The following is a 20,693-nucleotide window of genomic DNA, read 5'->3' on the forward strand; positions in this document are numbered from 1 at the left end:
GGAATGATTTCTAGAGATGCTATAGACAATCCCTTGAGATGGTGGCGATGTATTTGGGAGTACCATTGATTGCATTATGGTCATTTGACATGGATCTTATTCTTTTCTACTTTTATCAAAATACTTCATGCAAATTTCTTTTTAATTATTTCTGATTTTGCAGAAATGTCTTTAATGTTGTTATAGTTGTACCATATGATAATGCATGTCTTAGCTGTTGTCTGCAGAAGCTTATGCCCGTGAACAAACTGCCCGTGTAGAGAAGATTGCTACAGAACGCAATGGCTCAGACTTTGTATTTGTTCAAAGTGCTACGGAGAAAGAGGAATTATGGAAGGTGTGTTCTCTTGTATATTATGCGATGTGATAGTTAAATTGGCTGAAATTTCGAATCATAAATAAACAATCTATATCGAATTCTATAATTGTTGGATTGACTTATATATGAGTTGAGGCATAAATAAACAATCTATACTGAATTCCGTAGGATACTTAAGATTTGATGATTCGTGAATTCTTAACACCCATAAAGAATAGGCATACAGGAATAATTTATGCCTTCTGCTTGTACACTTGAAATTATTAGATGAGAAAGGAAGCACTTTATGCAGACTTGGCATTGGAGCCTGAAAATGAAGCAATGACAACGGTAAGTCTCTTTGAAAGTGTCTTTCAATTGGTTACTTTATTCTCTACCATGATGGTGGTTTAAACCTTATATAAAACATCGATTACAACTATTTAAGTGAACATTGTTTTGTAAATTATCCTATTTTCAAATTCTAAGCTGAAGTTTAGTATATTTGGGTTTAAATTCCTGCAAATGTAATTCTGTACATCAAATGTACATAGAATTACATTGAAATATTGAATTAAACTTGCATTGTATATACTGTTACACTGAAGTATATCTTTCATTACAAATAAAAGCAAGCAGAGCAATCTTTCTCAGTAAGAACTTCTGTCAATCCAAAAGTAAAATAAAGTATTGTATTAAAATTAAATTGATAAATACTTTGTAACGAATTGTAATAATCCCCCTTGGTCTGATATAAGAAATTAAACTTTGACTCGAGGAATTTTCCCAAACAGTTGGTGTACAACCTGGATGCTGTGAATGCTGCTTAGTTTCTTTAATATGCAAATGTTTATTTGGTTTGAGGATGTTTGCTAAGTTTATCAGATTTCCATACAACTAGAAATAACACAACAAACTCTTGCCAAGGAACCAAATTTATTCTGGAATGGTGACTAAAAGAAGACCTGAACCAATAATATAATGTTCTCAGATTTATTCCAGAACTTCACTCAATACCAAATTAGTGGTGTTAAACATTGCAGACCTGAATATCCCTCCAGTTTATCACTTACAGATGGTTGGCAACATGCATACAAGCAAAAGGTATTGAACACGCCAAAAAAGGTATTGTTCACATTGGCGTGTTCTTCAATGGACATATGTTCTGAAGATACCAGATGTGATACAACTGTAATATTTCAGCCCTTAATTGGATTTAAGTCATCAATTTTTCCCTTGGAATTTCAACAAACAGTTGATGTGCAAGCTGGCTGCTGGGTATGCTAACACCACTGCAGTAATCTTCCTAAGGTTATTTTTTCCAAATTTATGATAAGAAAATGGCTACCCACGTCTCTATTAAATATCTCCAAAGACTTGTGTTATCGGTAAATCAAGGTCGTTAGTGTGCATAGCAAGAGTGGAGACTCAAATTCACAATGGACAATGACATCAAATATTAAATCTGATGTGCAGGAAATACTGAACAGACTACCTCACACAGGCAACTTATTAAAAAGACTGATGAGATGTTATACACACCCATTTATCCCCAAGGGAATCTGGTGTTATTGGAAGCCGACAAGATAATGGTTACCACAAGGATCCCTGTTGAATCCACTGCTCACTGATCACGATTCTGTTTCCGAACGCTGTTCAGCAGTTCACCTGACTTGCAGCCTGTACATGTTCTGCATTGTAGATGTCCCATGTTGGGGTTAATGGCTCTCACGGCTGGCTGGGAAGGAGTCACGGGATGTAGTAAAAGCTCTGCGGCACTATCCTCCAGTGCAACCCGACTGTATATCCATGTCCCTATGAGCAGGCCACCTCATGGCACAACCTCTATTTACGTAATGTCACAGAGATATCTGGAATGGTACCTTTATTACGTTGGTTGATTGTGGATCTTTGATATGTCGGTCAACTACTAGCTGTTTCACTTGCTCGTACCTCAGTACTCGGCTCCAGAAACTATCAAATTCAATTGCTTGTGCTTTGCTACCTGCCGTCAATCTCCAGAAACCTTCCAGCTGTCTTGCACCAGCTAACATTAACTCTAGTGTAAAAACTCACTGTGAGATGCTAGGGCTACATTCACACCTCTCGATTCTCCTTAAGGGTTTTCGTCCTTAAGTAAACGAGTCACATTTAAGCAACCAAGATTGTCTTCAAAATAATAATACATCTCATGGTGTCAATCCCAATGTAACTCCATGCTTTCATAACCTTGATATGAGGGAAGACACAAACAATTAGGCAATGTGGGATAAAAAGACATTTTTGTCTTTTAGTCACTTAAGTTACGTCATAAAGTGACTTTAAATCATAAAGTAAATTTGTAATTGCATTTTAAAATATTAAAGTTACTTTATAACTTTATAATAATATTAAAATATTTAAATAAATTATTTAAGTCACTTGAACTTTAATATCTCTTGAAATACTTGTCTGATTGCAATGTTGTCTGAAATAGGAATCTCTCATAATTCCCCATGTGACCAAATACACTTTCTAAAAATAGAAAGGGTCCATCTCTATTACTCATGACTTACTATACATAGTGAGTATGACAAATGGAGTCCAAATGATATCGAACGAAAGCCAAATCCATAAATCTCTGAATGTTGGAGATGAATCAATCCTCAGAAGACCCTCTAACTAAACTCATTAGCCTACAAGGATCCAATATTAGGTTAATCCTTGAAATTCTGATGATGGCAACAAATGGGGACATTACAATCCTCCCTTCTCGAGATTGCTTGCCCTCAAGCAATCTAACAACATAGTGAACTCCAACCTCCACTTGGATCCCAAATGAAGTAGTATATGACACCCTTGTCTACATTGAACCAATAGCATACCACTAACATTATCAGGACCAACAACATAACTTGTAGTATAGCACTCAAAACCTTTGCTAATGATGTAGGAGTTATAATATCACTAGAAGAATACCCCACAAGAAACAAACCTTATCTTGGTCCCCACCCATATACTATATTCTAGATTGCAATTCTGATCAACAATCCCTTGAAGAGACGTAGCTATAGGAGAACCATATGTGTTAATTCTGTAACTTTGATTTCATATTGATTTGATTGTACAGATCGTACAAATCTAAATTTGCATGAAATTCCTTCTATATAAGCCTATAAATGATTGTCTTGTGTTACTTGTGATCAGCATCTCCCTTGGATAATTTTGTTTAAGTCTAAACATAATCAAATTAGTTAGGTTAAACACTAACTAAAGGTTTTCTCCTTTGGACGCCGATTTCAAGGAAACAATTCAGGGCCAACCTAGATAGGGAGATGTCCCATCTAGGATCATGCCCTTTGGTTGTACTATTTATAAAGGGTATGTTTGTGGATAAAGGATACACAAATAATGTATGTTCTGCTCCTTTAGCAATTCTGCCCTATCCGAATTATTGCAGAGATAAAACATTTTCAGAATAAAATTTATCCTATTGGTAACACTTCATACAAGTCTGATTGATAGAAGATCATCTTTAGCTAGCACTATAAAGGTATTATCTCAGTCTGATTTATAGCAGAATTTGCAGAAACTTTACATGGTATCAGAGCTCTGGTAGTTGAACATAGGCTCTGCAAATTGACAATCAAACTTTAAATATCTAGCAACATCCTTCTATCTTCAATGGCAAGGACAATCAGACCCTAGGACATGTTTGATGGAAAAGAACACTTCGTTGCTTGGAAATTCAGAATTATGATGATTCTTGAACACAATGATGTGAAACAGTTTGTTGATAAACCATCTAAGCAACCTAATGTTGAACCTGTTGGTTCCCAAAACCGTAGATTGGAAATCCAAGAGCCTGTCACTTCTTTGATAGGATTCCGCAATCAGTTTTGGCCAACAAACGAGAATACTTCTTGATTCCCCTGCACTTCAGGCTCCGCTACACCTAGGTAGGTAAACCTTCTCTTTGAACCTGATCACTTGGTTCAGAGCTTTTCTAAAGAAAATTTAAGCTTTGGAGTTCTCTAGCTCGCAAGGTTCTTGAACTCGATTAAAATGGAACTGAATGTTGAGTGTTTGAAATAATTGAATGTTTTTGTAGAAGGTTTGAATAATAATGAATTTGATGCTTGTAGGAAGAAATATATAGATTTTCTGACTTCAATAATAGAAAGACCAGTGCCTTTGCTCATTCGGGCAATAGAATCAACTTCAGTGAATTTTCATGTACAACTTTATAAAGTTCTTATATGCTTGAACTGCCAACAAATTAAATAATCAAGATGCGACAAATCAAATATTATGCAATCTTAAATTAGTTTAGATTGAGCTTTAACTCCTCTGGTAGGGAGACAAACTGAACACAGATGCAAAAACAATTTAATATTTCACACTATCTGTGATAATTGAATTTAAAATGCTAAATGACCAAGTCCACTGATCCAACATTTAAATTGTATACAAAATTCCAAAAAATAATTGCAAAGGACAATTCATCTGCAGTTTAAATCTCCATGCCTTTAATAATAAACAAATAACATTTTATTTTATTATTAAAATAAAATAATAGAATTAACATTAGAAAAGCCATGTTAAGCTCTTTATCCCTTCATACAAAATATAAAATGCTTCTTCTTTGAGAATATGAATTTGAATGTTTCCAAATATGTCTTCTCTTTTTGGTAATTGCCTATATATATGTGGATGAAGGGTTAAAAGAATAGCCTTTCAATCGATGTGTCCCTTTACAATAGAAAATAATTATCTAATTCTAATATTTGGAATCGATTAAAATGTAAACTAAACACGAATATTATTTGACTACCATATTAACATATTATCATTAGGGAGGCTCGTGAATAGTCTTCCTCATCACCGTCATTGAACATGTTTTGTATAATAAACAAGACAAAAGGTATGTCTTTTAATCTCTATGACTTGTGCGTTCGTCCTCCCTTGTCTTCTGAAACATGTTTCTACTCCTTGGTGATACTTTCCTCCTTTATGCAACTTTGTAGGATGCGATCATTTGTTTAGAAGAGTTTGAACACATCACTCAATGTGGTTTTGTCTGCCACAAATCACTTCCTTCCATTCCTCTATTGCCGTATATTGTCATCGATTGCGATGGCAATTTTTTGTTTATTCTTTTATTTAATTCATCAAGCCCTTCTTCATGACACATGCTCAATTTTGTAATGGTGATATGAAAATTCTTCTAAATATTTATCTTTGCTTTTATTCCTTCCTATTACTAGATTTTTTTCATTCGATTCATGAATTGTTCTTCATCGCTTGAGTCTCTAGAGGCGGCAACATCTCCAGGTGTGTATGTCAAAGACATCATTTCAAAAATACATTGCTCCTGATATCACATGCATCCCCTCACTATGTTTGACAGCTTCTGTTTGATTTGAATATTTGATTTGAATGTTTGATTTGAATATTCTGTCAAAAGCACTCTAGTAGTGGACTATCATGGAACTCACAGCATAGGGATGATTTCTGAGGATATATTTATTGCATCTTTTATCACTCCCTTCTCTCCAAATTTGAATTACGCAGTTCTATGTTTGAAATGTCTTCATACACATAGCCCCTCAATATTTGTTTGATTATTGTTGTTTGGCAGAGTGTAGGCATAAGCTATAACTCTTAGGCATTGAAGAATAATATGCTCAGCAATTGCTGGGTGGCTGGCACCAATGTTATGAGATGAAAATTATAAATGTAATACAAGTCTACTTCCTGAAGTTCATCTGAACTGAGCAGGTCTTTGAAAGAAATTGGAATTTCTCTTGTACGCAAGCAATATTTAACAATGGTATTCCAGACAATACATTAGTTAATTCTACAACTGCATTTGCATCATCTTTTGAGAAAGGACAGAGCATAGATTTTGCCTCAGCAGCTATCTATGTTATGCTCCTTGCACTTAACATAGGCCATATTTCATTGACTTTGTTTTAAAAGATCCATCACTATTTGACCCAGTTCTGCCTCTAATCTACTTTCCTAAGCTGTCTTAATGAGTAGTTTGACTTCATTCCTTGTATTTGAAATGTTTCATTTAAGAATTCCATAAATTATGTCTCTTTTATTGAACCTTTGTTGCAACAACCAAGCCATCTGTGAAACTTATAAACAATATTGGAACCAATTTCTTCCTATAGGTAGTGTATTAGATTTGTTCAAGAAACTCCAAGAGTGACATACATAACTTCCTCTTTCACACCTCTAATGAGAAAATAACATCAATGAAAATACTTAATCTAAGTGTCCAACATTATTTCATAAATGGAGGCCTTAAAATTTGCAAAAAATTGGGTTGCATCAGAACCTACTAAAACTATTTGGAGTAAAGGAAACACGAAAGCCATGCAAATCATATTGGATGGAGTGAAAAATGAAATCGTACCTATGCTAATGAAACGTCAAACAACATTTCATATGATGAATGCATTATTAAATGCATATGAGATTAACAATGGAACTAGAACCCTTGGACTTAAAAGGCAACTAAATCATATATAGATAAAGAAGGGAGAATCTATGAACTCATACTTCTTAAGGGTGGCTAGTCTAAGAGATGAACTTGCAAGTATAGGGACCATAATTGAAGACAAGGAACTAACACTTATGGCTATAGATGGGTTACTAGATTCATGGCAAACATTCTCACAAGGAGTAAGTGCTTGAGACAATCTTCCAAACTTTAATAGACTTAAAAAGATATTGCCTGCAAGAAGAATCTAGGAAACTTAAGAAAGGAGAAAAATTGAAAATTGAAGATGAAGAACTTCATGTTCTCAACACAAATTCGTATAAAGCTAAGAAGAAGCACTTCAAGAAGAAGAAGGGAAATCAAAGAAATGACAAACCAAAGAAAGATTTATCCTAAGTTGAATAAAGATCACTCAAGCATATGCAAAGGATGTGCTAACAATTTTTTGGAATTAATCCACTTAGGTTTATGTGGACCTATGTCTGTTCCTTCTGTTGGAGGATTCTGGTACTATATACTTTTTATAGATGACTTTTCTAGGAAAACTTAGATTTACTTCTTAAAGTGTAAAGAATTAGAAGAAATCCTTAAAAGATTTAAAGAATTCTAAACCTTAATTGAAAACTTATCAGGACACAAAATTAAAACTTTTAGGATTGATAATGGAGGAGAATACACTTTAGATTTGTTTAAAGAGTTTTGTAAAGAAACATGAATTAAGAGGGAGTATACCGTTCCTTATAATCCACAACAAAATGGATTAGCAGAAAGGAAGAATAGAACAATTATAGAACCTGCAAGCACTATGATATGTGATCAAAACTTAGAATATTATCTTTGGGCAGAGGCCTCTTGTATTGCTATCTATATTCAAAACAAAAGTCCTCACTCGTGCCGTAGAGATAAAATTCCCGAAGAAGTCTTTACTAAGGTTAAACCTAACATAAGACATCTTAGGATTTTTGGGCGCTCAGTAGATATACATGTTCCAAAAGAAAAGAGAACTAAGTTAGAACCCTTCAGGAGGAAAGCTATTTTTGTCGGGTATAGTGAAACATCTAAAGCATATAGGATTTTCATACCTGGTCAGAAAAACATTGAACCTAGTAGGGATGTAATATTTGAAGAAGATTTAGCATTGAAAAGAGCCCTAAGTTTTGAAGATCCCACACATTTACCTAAATCTGAAGAAAATCATGAATCCGAGTCTCAGAGGGAGAATATTCAAGAAATTGAAGATGAAATTCAATATCTTAATCTTGAGGAAACTCAAAATCCAAAGAAAAGACCACTTTGGTCTATTAAGACTACGGAGGAAGCACAAGACTTCTTTGAACCATCTGGAACCTTCGGAGAAAGCAAAAGACACAAAAGATTCTCTAGTTATGCAGCAAACATGAGTGATTTATCTAAATCAGAACCAACCAATGTTTTAGATGCTATTAAAAATATAGCTAGGAAAGATGCTATGATGGAAGAATATCAATCCATTATTAAGAATGATGTTTGAGAAATTGTTCCAAGACTTGAAGGAAAATCCGTTGTTTCTTCTTAGTGGATATTTAAAATCAAGCATGCTGCTGATGGTAGTATTGAAAAATATAAAGTCAGATTTGTAGCCAGGGAATTCTCTCAGAAAGAGGGAATTGATGATGAAGAAACCTTTTCTTCAGTTGCCAAATACACCTCTGTAAGATCAGTCCTAGCTATTGCAACATCGAAGGGATGGAAAGTACATCAAATGGATGTAAAAACAACATTTCTGAATGGAAAGATTACAAAAGAGGTATATTCGGAACAACCTAAAGGATTTGAAACTCATAACCCTAAAGTTTTTGTTTGCAAGCTCAAGATGGAATATGCCCGTCATAAAATAGATTATTAATCAAATATTTGTTAATGTGCCGATTGATGTAAAATATCTTGGACCCATTTTAGTTTTCTTTTTGTAAGTAAGTATAGCTGTCGGCTATCTTTGTACACCCTTAGAATGTTTTCCCAATGGGTATTTAAACATAGTTTGTAGGTAGTTGTAGGTATGGAATTTGGATTATTTCTTTGTACTGCGAATTCCCTTTGGGATTCTTTGTTGTTTTTTATTTCAGAAGTGAAAGATCTTCCCTACTTGGCTCTTCATTTTCGATGGGAATCAACCTCACCCTATTCTGTCCATTGTGCCTGTTTGTTTCGGATTTGGCAAATCTGGAACACCATTTGTTATTTGGAACATATCTATATTTATCTGTGCTATGTCATTATTCTTTGGTGTATCTTGTATAATTTATTGAGTTGTCATTTCATTCCAAAGGACTTAGCATTTGGCGAATCTGAAGGAGATACCATACTACACCCTACGGAGGCCTTCCCCAACATGTCGTACGACCTTCACATTCCCTCAGCGTACGACCTTCCACATCACCGTACACCCTTGTCCTTCCACTGTACGATCTTCACATCATCACCTACGAGCATTCTTCCAATACCATACGGTCTTCTTTTCAGCATACCATATAGCCTCCTTTTACCATACTGTACGTCCACATCTAGACACAGCATGGGCCCTCCTGGCATTGCCTACCGTACGATCTCCCATCATCCACCGTGTGGCCCAGATCTAGATACCGTACGACCCCTCCTACATTGCATACTGTACGACCTTTTCTAAGACACTCGTGCAGACTTCTAACAATCATCTTCGTGCTAGATCTTTACCCTACCGTACGGACATCTGACTATCAACCGTATGTCATCAGTTTAAGCGGTTAGGTAGAGGTGACAGGAACAAAACATTACACAAGAAAGCTCTCTATGGGCTTAAATAGGCTCCAAGGGCATGTTATGAAATAATTGATAAGTATCTCACTAGTTTAGGATTCTCCTAGAATGAAGCTGATCCAAATCTCTATTATAAAAATAATAAAGATGATATGATAATATTGATACTATATGTTGATGATTTACTAATAACAGGTGATGACCATCTTATAGATCAATGCAAGAAAAATCTAATTAGAGAATTTGAGATGAAAGATTTATGACTCCTTCATTAGTTCCTGGGACTGGAAGTATGGAAGAATTTTGACAACATCATACTCAATGAAGGAAAGTATACATTAGACATCTTGAAGAGATTTGGAATGTGGAACTGCAGGCCTATGTCTTTTTCAATGGAGACTAGTCTACATAAACTTAAGAAAGTAGCAGTAGAATCACCCTCTATAGATTCTACTCTTTACAGATAGGTGATTGGGTCTCCAATGTACTTGGTAAATACAAGAGCTGCTATTTATTATATTGTTAATGCTTTAAGTCAGTTTATGTGTGAGTGAAAGGAGATTCACCTAGTTGCAGTCAAACACATCATGAGATACTTACAAGGCACTCTTAACTTTGGGCTCAAGTATGAGAAAGTTGACTTGGATCTACATGGGTACACAGACTTAGATTGGGCTGGAAGTGTTACTAATAGGAAAAACACTTCAGGATGTTGTTTCTGTTTAGGCTCATCGATGATATCTTGGATATGTAGAAAGTAGGCATTAGTAGGATAGAGTTCCACAAAAGTTGAATATATTACCGCAACAATGGCCTCTCGAGAAGCAGTTTGGCTCAGAAAGTTACTTGTGGGACTATATGGTCAACCCATAAATCCTACTATTATTCATTGTGATAATCAGAGTTCTATCAAGCTTCGTATGAATCCACTTTTTCATGACAGGTCCAAGCATATTGAAATTCTTTACCATTATGTAAGGGATATGGTAGACAGAAATACTGTAAAATTAGAATACATTTGCACTGCAGATCAGACAATAGATATTCTTACCAAACCTCTCTTAAGTGAAAATAGGTCACTTCAAGAAAAGACTTGGTATGGTTGAATTGTAATACATTTGAATTCTTTAATTATTAATAATTTTGAATTAAAATTATTATTGTTAGGATATTGATTGTTATGGGCTTCACCATTTGTATTCATTATCTAAGAGGTGATGATCTCTGAGATAATGAACACTTGTATAAAAGACATTATGAGAGATGACGATCTCTTAGATAATGTGCTGAACGGTAGAGATCTACTGTCAGATCTAGATGAGATCAAGGTCACATTGTGATGTAGACATTTCTATGCCTATGAGTCACACCTTGGATAAAGGAAGAATTTAATCATTCTTTGGAGTTGATCCTGTGAACTAGTAGATCTTAATTTAGGATCATATTGTGATATAGGCCTGCTAGTACCTATGAGTCACAACTTGGATAAAGGAACAATTTAATCATTCTCCAGATTTTATCCTGTATATTGCTTTTGTACAATACTAGTATCACAAGTATAAGTGATAAGTTATATCACAGGTATAGTAATATGACATAGTATCATGTGTTTGATGATATTACATGATTAGAAGATTCAAATAGATATAGAATATCAATCTATGATTATTCATCTTAATTGATGATACTAGATATGTTATCTCTCAGTATGATTATCAAGTTAAAGGGAGTGTTAATTCTGTAACTTTGATTTCATATTGATCTGATTGTACAGATTGTGCAGATCTAAATTTGAATGAAATTCCTTCTATATAAGACGATAAATAATTGCCTTGTCTTAGTTGTGATTAGTGTCTCCCATGGATAATTTTTTAAAAGTCTAAACTTAATCAAATTAGTTAGGTTAAACCTTAAGTAAAGGTTTTCTCCTTTGGACACCTATTTTAAGGAAATAGTTCAGGGCTGACCTAAATAGGGACATGTCCCTTCTAGGGATATGCCTTTTGGTTGTAATATTTATATAGGGCATGTTTGTGGATAAAGGACACAGGAATAATATATGGTCTGCTCCTTTAGCAATTCTGCCCTATCCAAATTATTGAAGAGATAAAACAGTTTCAGAATATTATTTATCCTATTGGTAACACTTCATAAAAGATGATTTATAGAAGATCATCTTCAGCTAGCACTATAAAGGTATTATCTCAATCTGATTTATAGTAGAATTTGTAGAAACTTTACAATATGCACTCATGCCAACAACTGCATCATCTAACTTAACTTGACATAAATTCTCATCACATTCCACCTCAATTGTGCCCAACTAATGTAGTGTCTCATAAGAAATATCCCACAAATCTGAAGCCGCAACTGTATCATCACATTTCGCTCTTTGTAAAAAAAATATCACGGTGTACTCAAATCTTGAATTCGAAATTAGTTGGGTCATTCGTTTGTGATTCTGATTCATCTTATATTTTAACACATCCAACTATTTCACAATACACTAAATCTCAGAATCTCCCTCGCTTGATGGAGAAGTACGCCCTCCGAGTGTGTAATGAATACCAAACCTTCTGTCATCATCCATAATGCTGAAAACCAAGTCGTGGGTCAAGAGAAAAGTGATGAGTGCTCCTCATAGTGTAATGCCGATAAAACCTCCCAATCTTTGTCGAAGGCTCATCATCATCAAACTGGAAATTAGAAGGTGGCTCCAATCTTTGACTCTGAACTATTTGTCGGGCAGGATCCTGGGCAACTCTCTCAGCAAGCCCAACCACAAAATCCCTATTGGGAAGCATTGTAGCCAAGGACTCTACAATCTTCCTCACCAATCGTCGAATAGCACTAGAGCCTTGAATGAGAGCACCCATAGATATATTATATGAAACTTCCCACAAATCTGAGCTCTCAAGAAAATACTCGATGAATGACTCAGTGACTAGAAATTATATGTGGAAGCATCAATCTGCTCCCCGACAATCCACAACTGATCTCTTTGAAAATGTGACAATGCCAACTGTTCAATACTACCAGCTATATGAAAAGAAGAAATAGATTCACTTCCAGTAGAAGGAAGTAAGTCACCATGAGAGCTCGTCTCCATTGATGTTCTCACCTCCTCTGTACATACTACACTCATATCCTAGAAGAATTTGTTCACCAAATCATCACGTTCCTCATCCTCAACCGTACAAGAAAACTCACTACCAACCACAATATGTAACTAAACAAGGTCGGGGGCTGGTGTTGACTGTACATGTTCTAACTCTATGGGTAACCTCATCCAATCATAACCATGACTCCTGAAGAGCTAACTGAGTATACTGAATGGAGTCCACTATCACCTCAAGCTCCCGGGTGAGCTCAATCACCTCCTCTTTCCCTAGCAACGTCTCATAGCAGGTGCTACCCCACTCCAGAACGTAATCTCTATCATCAACTAACTGAGAGTAACTATGCCTCAAGATCTTAACAGGCTCTCGAAGTGCATGAACCTCTGCTAGGGAAAGACTACTATCACCATGCTCATCTAAAACAGGTGTACCCTAACCAGATGTATGTGATGATCTGTCCTACACAACTACTCTTAAGTAATCTTTCTCCAAAAATGGAAATCAGATGACAACGCATACGGTATCCTGGAGGGCAGTACGGTTAGGTGTTGGCGGCGTACAAAAGCCAGATGCAAAGGTACAGGCTATGTGGAGGCCGTACAATGAGCTAGAATGAGGCACTAGTTATGTCCGTATTGTGCGTCCGTATGGTGATGAAGTGTAGGAGTATGGTCGTGCGGTGGAGTAGTGAAGCCGTACGGTGGGAAGCCCACAAGGCTTTATCGATGGTAGATGTGGGGTGGTCTTACGATGGAAGACTAGAGGCCGTACGGTGGAGAAATGGAGGCCGTACAATTGGGAAATGGAAACCATATGGTTGAAGACTGTTGTTTGCCGAATGGAGGATTTCATTGGATGATGTATGAAGTTTGGAGTGTACGGAAATGCATGCAACTGAATGTATAGAATATGTAGAGAAAACACACAAAACGTTTGCCACAGATTTCATTCACTTAACACCAAGAGAGTTAGATCACATTAAATACAATGATTTCTCCAATTTGCAATATGATGGTGCTCTGCTTTGCCAAATCCGAGTGAAGTATTATAGGTGATAGAATAGGATGAGGGCTTAATCGCACCGATACCAGAAACAAGCCAAATAGGGAAGATCTTTTACTTATAAAATGGCGAACAATCCAGAAGTCCAATAGGAATTTGCAGTATAAAGAAATAATCCAAAATGCATACCTATGACTACCTACAAGCCGTGCTTAAATATCCGTTGGGGAAAACTTTCTGAGGGTGTACAAAGATAGCCGATGGCAATACAAATTATAGAAACAAAATAAAAATGGGTCCGAGATATATTAAATCAATCGGCCCAATTACAATAGCTTAATTAAAATTTATTTTATAATGGGAACATTATAGTCCTCCCATCTCAAATTTTGCTTGTCCTCAAGCAATTGCAATGCTAGATGTTGTAGAGTGTGCTCGCCCTCCCACATTGTTTCATCCAATGGCAATTGTTTCCAACATACCAAATATTCATTCACCATGCGGTTCTATAGGGTCTTCTCACATACTTCAATGATCTTGGTTCCAATACGAGCTTTCCTTCTTCATTGAGCGGTGGAAGGTCTGCCGCTATTGTGATGTTCTGTCCCACAACTTTCCGAAGGTAGGAGACATACAAAACATTATAATATGACTCCCGTCTGGAAGATCCGACTTATAGGCAACTTTACCAATGTGGCAAACTACCCGATAAGGACCATAAAATCGTGGCTTCAATTTTTCTTTCCTCTTTTCCTTCAATGAGGATTGCTGGTATGGTTGAAGTCTAAAATAGATCAAATCTCCCACTTTGAAACTTGATTCAATGTTTGTTGACGTAGATTTTCTATTGATTCTCTACCCATTGTAAGTTTTCCTTTAAGCATCTCAATATGTCCTATCCCTCCTGAAGCCAATCCCTCGCCCTTGGTGCGCGATTGTCACCCAAAACCGTATCAATGAAGGAAAGGGATTCATACCTGTATAGTGCTTTGAACGGTGCCATCCCAATGGACATGTGGTAAGTGGTATTGTAACAATATTCCCCTAGGTGCATCCATTTGACCTACGCCCATTACTATGCCGAAACGTAATTCCGAAGGTAACCTTCAATCCACTTGTTCACAATCTTTGTCTGTTCGTTTGTCTGAGGGTGATAACTAGTGCTTGGCGACAATTCTGTTCCTGCCAATCGAAATAGTTCTGCCCAAAAGATACTAATAAATCATCCATCCAAATCACTGAAAATGTTTCGGGGTAACTTGTGCAGACGAAAAACTTCTCTGAAAAATAGATCGACTACCTGTGCGGCCTGAAAGTCCGAAGAGATGGCAAAGAAATGTGCATACTTCGTCAGTTTGTCAACCACCACGTAAATACAATCCTTCTCGTTCACCTTGAGAAGTCCAGTAATGAAATCCATCGAGATACTTTCCCACATCTATTTTGGAATCGATGGAGGTTGCAGTGACTCGGCGGGTAGAGTATGTTTGAATTTGTTCTGTTGGCAGACCGCACACTCTCTTACATACTGCAATACATCTCCTTTAGGACTCTTCCATGAAAACCTCTCCTTGAGACGTTTGTAAGTTTTGAGGAAGCTTGGGTGTTCTGTCAAGGGTGAGTCGTGGACTTCTTTCAAGATTTTCTGCTTCAATTTGGATTCTAGCACTAAAAATATCCAATTCTTATAGTAAATGATGTCATCCACCACTTTGTACCGATCATCCTAGGTGTTGCCATCCATTAGCTCACAGGCAAATGTGTTTTTGGAATATTCTACCAACAAATGTGCTTTCTAGTCAGCTGAAATCTCATTCAAGTCCTGTTGCTCTAGAAAAAATTTCAGAGTATTGTGATCCGTACGAACAACAAACTTGGCGTGCACCAGATATAGCTGGAACTTGGTTAGTGCGTGTACGATGGCCATCATCTCTGTCATAAATGGAATATAAGTGTTCTGTTTGCGTAAGCTTCCTGCTCTCATAGGCTATGGGGAGTCTATCTTGCATCAGTACCACACCAATGCCTTCTCCGGATGTGTCGCACTCCAGAATGAAAGGTCAAGCGAAATCAGGCAATGCAAGTATTGGACAAGTGCTCATTGCTTCTTTTAGCTTATCAAAAGTGAGTTTTTCTTTTTCATTCCACTTGTCAGATCTGTTAATGGGGCGCTGAGCTGAGAGAATCCTATTACAAACCTCCGGTAATAATTGTACGGTCCAAAAAATCCTTGCAACTTTGTGAGTGATTTGGGGGAGGTCAAGTAAGGATAGCCTGAGTCTTTTCCTGATGAACTTGAACTCCATATTTATTGACAACATGCCCTAGGTACAATATTTGCATCATATTGAATTCACACTTGGATCGCTTGGCAAACAAGGACTGATCCTTCATGATCTGTAGGACTTCGTCTAGATGTTTTAGGTGCTCTTCTTATGTCCTACTATAAACAAGAATATCATCAAAAAATACTAGTAAGTACTTATGCAATTGTTTGTTGAAGATGCAATTCATGCATGATTGGAATGTAGTAGGTGCATTTGTTATTATGAATGGCATGACCAAGAACTCATAATGCGCGTAGTGACAACGAAAGGCCATTTTTTCCATGTCTTCCTCCCTTATGTGTATCTGATGGTATCTGGAACGAAGATTTATTTTCGAAAAATAGACATCACCATGTAATTCATCTTGCAACTCATCTATCTTTGGAATGGGATATCTATTCTTTATTTTTTTTTGTTCAACGCACAATAATCCAGACACATGCACATCGTCCTGTCCTTTTTGACCAATACCAGTAATGACGCGAAGGGGCTAGAACTAGGATGGATCCATCCTTTCTCCAGCAGTTCTTGAATACTCTTTTCAATCTCATCTTTGAATTTGTTGGGATGGTGGGAGGGTGTAGTTATGACCAACTTGGCTCCATCTTCCAACTTGATAGTATGTTCAAACCCTCTATAATGTCCCCGTTTTTGGCCAGTTTATGCAGTTGATTGAGCTAGCTCATCATAGCAACCCTCATGAGCTGATAGGGTGTTTTGGGGGTTTCATTTGATTACTTAGTATTTTTTAGTAAGTCTATTATGGGCAGTTGCTATTTTTATCAGCGCAATGGATGGCTTGGCAGTTGGTCGTCATCTGCGGTTGATCAGGTTAATAATTACATGAGCTCTTATTTATTTATTCATTGAGTTACATTATTATAATAATGTTTATATTATTGTAGTAATGACTTAAAGAGATATTTCTAAAAAACAAGTTGGAAAGTTTCTAGTGTTGAGTTTTTTTAGGAAAGTTCCACGTTTTTTGAAGTGGAATTTTGTGGAAACTTTTGCCAACGAAAAACTTATAATTGAGAACTCTTTTCATCGGGAAAAAGAACACTTGAATATACATTTGTTTCTGTGCCTTTGTGGCTTTTCCTGATTTCTGACTTATGAGCCCTTGCTGAAGTATAAGGGTCTCAACTGAAAAGTTCTTGGCGACTGTGCTAAAGTATACAATTGGCCAACTTTCTCCTACTGTATTTCTATAGCTAAGGAGAATAATTCTGAATTATATATATTTGCTCATATCACCTAGCGAGGGTTTGAAGAATTTTTGAGTTCTTTCATTGACATTTGTGCTAAGGTATACATCTGTTAAATCTCCTGCTATGATTACTGTGGTTATAGAGATAGGTGTTTTGAATGAAATTGATTGTACTGTGTGCATTTGGAAATCGATTTGATAATCAATTGGAGAGACTGGGACTGCTGTTTTATCATTTGGGCTGCATCTAAGATTGTTTCAGTTAGACATCAAGATGAGCATTGGTTTGCTGCTGGATTTTGAAGTGTCAAGGAGGAATAACGCAAAGAGGGCAGTTTGCATTGTCTCTCGTCCTTGCTGAAACCTGCTGCATATCTTTTCCTTAGGCATTGGCATTTCAAATCTGCTGCTATAGACATTTGCGAGTTAGCGAATCTGTGGAATCAATACAATGTGCAGAGTGACCAGCAATCGGTGGTTGGCATATATAAATTGGTGTGTGTTTGCAAATTCATGACTTGATGTCACATTGTAAATCACTGTTGTGAGGACTATATTCTTGGAGCTACATTCTCTTTCCAATTGGGTGTTGATGTTTTGTTGTTTAATAAGGCAGTGCTAGGATTGGCTTTATATCATTAGGTTCAAAGTTCTATTCTAAATAAATTGTGATCTGCACAATATTTTTATAGTGAATGATATGATGATATTGCTGTTACCAATTTAACATGCCTCTTAAATTGTTATGTTTTATGCTAAACTAAATATGTTCTATCTGCTGACTAAGTGTGTTTAGTTGCTGAGAATGTACAGTACAGAACAAAAAGAATGTAGTAAGCAAAAGACAGGAATCATACAAGTACTGGAATAATATTTTTTATTCAAGTATTCAAAAAAATATTTTACAAAGTGTTCATGTTTACATAGTACTTGAATACAATGCATTCAGATATTACTAACGCTCTCAGCTCCTAACAAAAATATCTGAATTAAACACATTGTACAAACAGAAAAGTACTGAAAAAGGAAGATAAGAGAAAAGGCATCCATTGCTTGAATGGAAGGTTGTTGCGCTGAACGTTGAAGGGTTGATCCCGCATCTCCATCTGGGAGTAAACCTGCAAAAAATGAATGAAGAAATGGGTCAGTTCATATGAACTGAGCAATGGAAAACTTTCCTATCATCTATACTTTGCTGTTTATACAACATGGTTATCAAAGAAGGCAAGAAAATCCGAAGAAAATAAAACATGTTTTTACTAATGAGTTTGTTCCATGTGCAGATACAGGTATGAAGACTTGAGGCTATAGAAGGATCATGCGTAAGTTACATGCATGAAGCCTTTTGGCTGAGTTTGTTCGGGCAAAGACAGAAGATATTGGGGAGACTGTTGAGGGGGTATACATAAGTTTCAGGTATGGGACCTTCCGGTTAAACCAATGTAGCTGATTGAAGACATTGAGGAGATCATTGAAAGGACGTGCATAAGTTACAAGCATGAAACTTTTTGGTCAAATCAAAGAGTGGCGAAGACCAAAGATTTGAGGAGATCATTGAAGGGACACGCATACACTACAAGCGTGGAACCTTTTTGGTTGAATCATGTAGCGGCAAAGGAAAAGGACAAGAGGAGACTGCCGAGGGGGCATACATAAGTTTCAGGTATGGGACCTTCCGGTCAAATCATGGAGGACATGTAAAGTTGGAACTCTTAGGCATACATAAGGTTCAGTTATTTTTGCAAGCATATTTCAGCGTATATCAAGAAAGTACAGATGCAATCAGTCACAAGGATAGTCAAAACTAAGGATCAAGTGCCAAATCAATAGAGGAAAAGAGAAATTTGTTGCAGGAAAATATAATAAGCGTAAATAGGGGCATTAACATCAAGGAAAAACATTAATGTATACTGTTTAACAATGTGAAAGACATACAGAAATAACAGGAAAGGTAAAGGGACTGGTACTTAAACATGTGTTAACATCCAAGGTCAAATCAAGGGACTGTTATCAAGTTGTAAACAAACAGGAACAAAATGAGCATCATCTTGCTGTTACGGAAACAAAAGGTTTTGTGGAATACATAACCAGTTCAGGATCCCTTAAAGATAAGATGCGAATATCAAATGTTTATGTTTAAAAGATTTTGACATTATTTTAGAGATGTTGCTCATGTAATCAATTATGGTATTTACAATAATAATCAAGCTAACAGCAAGTAAGTTGATACTGATATATGCCAAGGAAGCATACATTACATCTGCCCCTTCAGGTACAATGGTAAAAGCAATAAATATTCATGCATAACAGTATATGAAGGGAGAATTATATTCAGAGATACTACAGTAACAGGGCTCGAATCTTTAAAGAACAAGCCACATTGAGGTTTGAAAGAATCAACAACAGGTGCAAGGTTACTAGTTGAAACAACGGTAATGCAACATCTTGAAACTAGAAAAAGAAAGATGCCAAAGAAGATGCCTATGACAGTATAAAAGGAGTATTAAAATCTGCAACAGTTAGAGTATTCAAGCCCATATAAAAATTTGAGAATATTATTTCACTTCTCTTCATATTCATAATATACACGAAATGAGGTTCTTATAGATTGCATTCAGCAAGCAAACAATCTCAGGGAAAATGTTATGCAGATTCATTAGGATTGAGAGCCATTATTTAAAACCATTATCAGTCAAAGAGATGCAAAACCCAGGTGCAGATTTTAATGATGTTATCTCTTATTTTTATCAAGTAAATGAAGCAATCTATGAAAAGAAAGTATAGCCATTATTTAATGGTTCATATATCAGAAGTGCAAGAAATAAAACCCATAGCTAGAATCTAACAGTAGGTCATTAATTTTCAACAAGAACAGTTGCTCACATCAGGGTTCGATTTTTTTTCTTAAAGAAAAAGAAGCCAGTAAATGTACCCTTCACATCATGTTTGAGGTAGCAGTAAAATAAGCTCTTATACAACATCAAGTGTATTTTATGAGAAAAAAACTAAAAGAATATATGCAGACCCATATGTAACAATGGAGATTTTAAAGCTTACAACTGAAAAATCTGCAGTAAAGATCCAAGACAGAGGCTCATACCAGTGAGAATGTCACCTAGCACTGAACAGCAACAGGTGCTCGCAAATGGAGAAAAACCCATGAAATTTCAACTATAATATGCCCAGATCTGCGGGTTACTCACAGTAAAGATGGAATCAAAAATAAAACTCGTGAGCATGGCGTCTCATACCAACAGGAGAGCTTGGTATGTTCGAGCTACAACAGCAACTCACGGCTGCCCCAAAATAGAACTCATTAAACACTTCCAGTAAAATCAAACGCATGGAGAGAACCCAAAAAAAAGGAGATGGTGTCTCAATGCTGTCCAGTATCAAAGTAACCCGCAGGCCAAAGGATCAATAAAGATGGCGTCCATGACTGTAGAAAAATCCACATGGTGAATATACG

At 36.3% G+C, this 20,693-nt stretch overlaps 1 protein-coding gene across 1 annotated transcript in view; it reads left to right on the top strand.

The window, feature by feature from the left end:
* Window positions 1–20,693, top strand: part of LOC149552665 (FAD-linked oxidases family protein) — a 288,354-nt gene that overhangs the window by 154,829 nt on the left and 112,832 nt on the right. The window contains exons 13-14 of the mRNA XM_089788230.1: window positions 228–337; window positions 587–649. Coding sequence (XP_089644356.1) covers window positions 228–337; window positions 587–649 — 173 coding nt within the window. The remainder of the gene's footprint in view (window positions 1–227; window positions 338–586; window positions 650–20,693) is intronic.

The sequence above is a fragment of the Cupressus sempervirens genome, chromosome 6 (assembly GCF_028749045.1).
Source record: "Cupressus sempervirens isolate cs-2001-9-10 chromosome 6, ASM2874904v1, whole genome shotgun sequence".
In the NCBI taxonomy this organism is placed as follows: domain Eukaryota; kingdom Viridiplantae; phylum Streptophyta; class Pinopsida; order Cupressales; family Cupressaceae; genus Cupressus; species Cupressus sempervirens.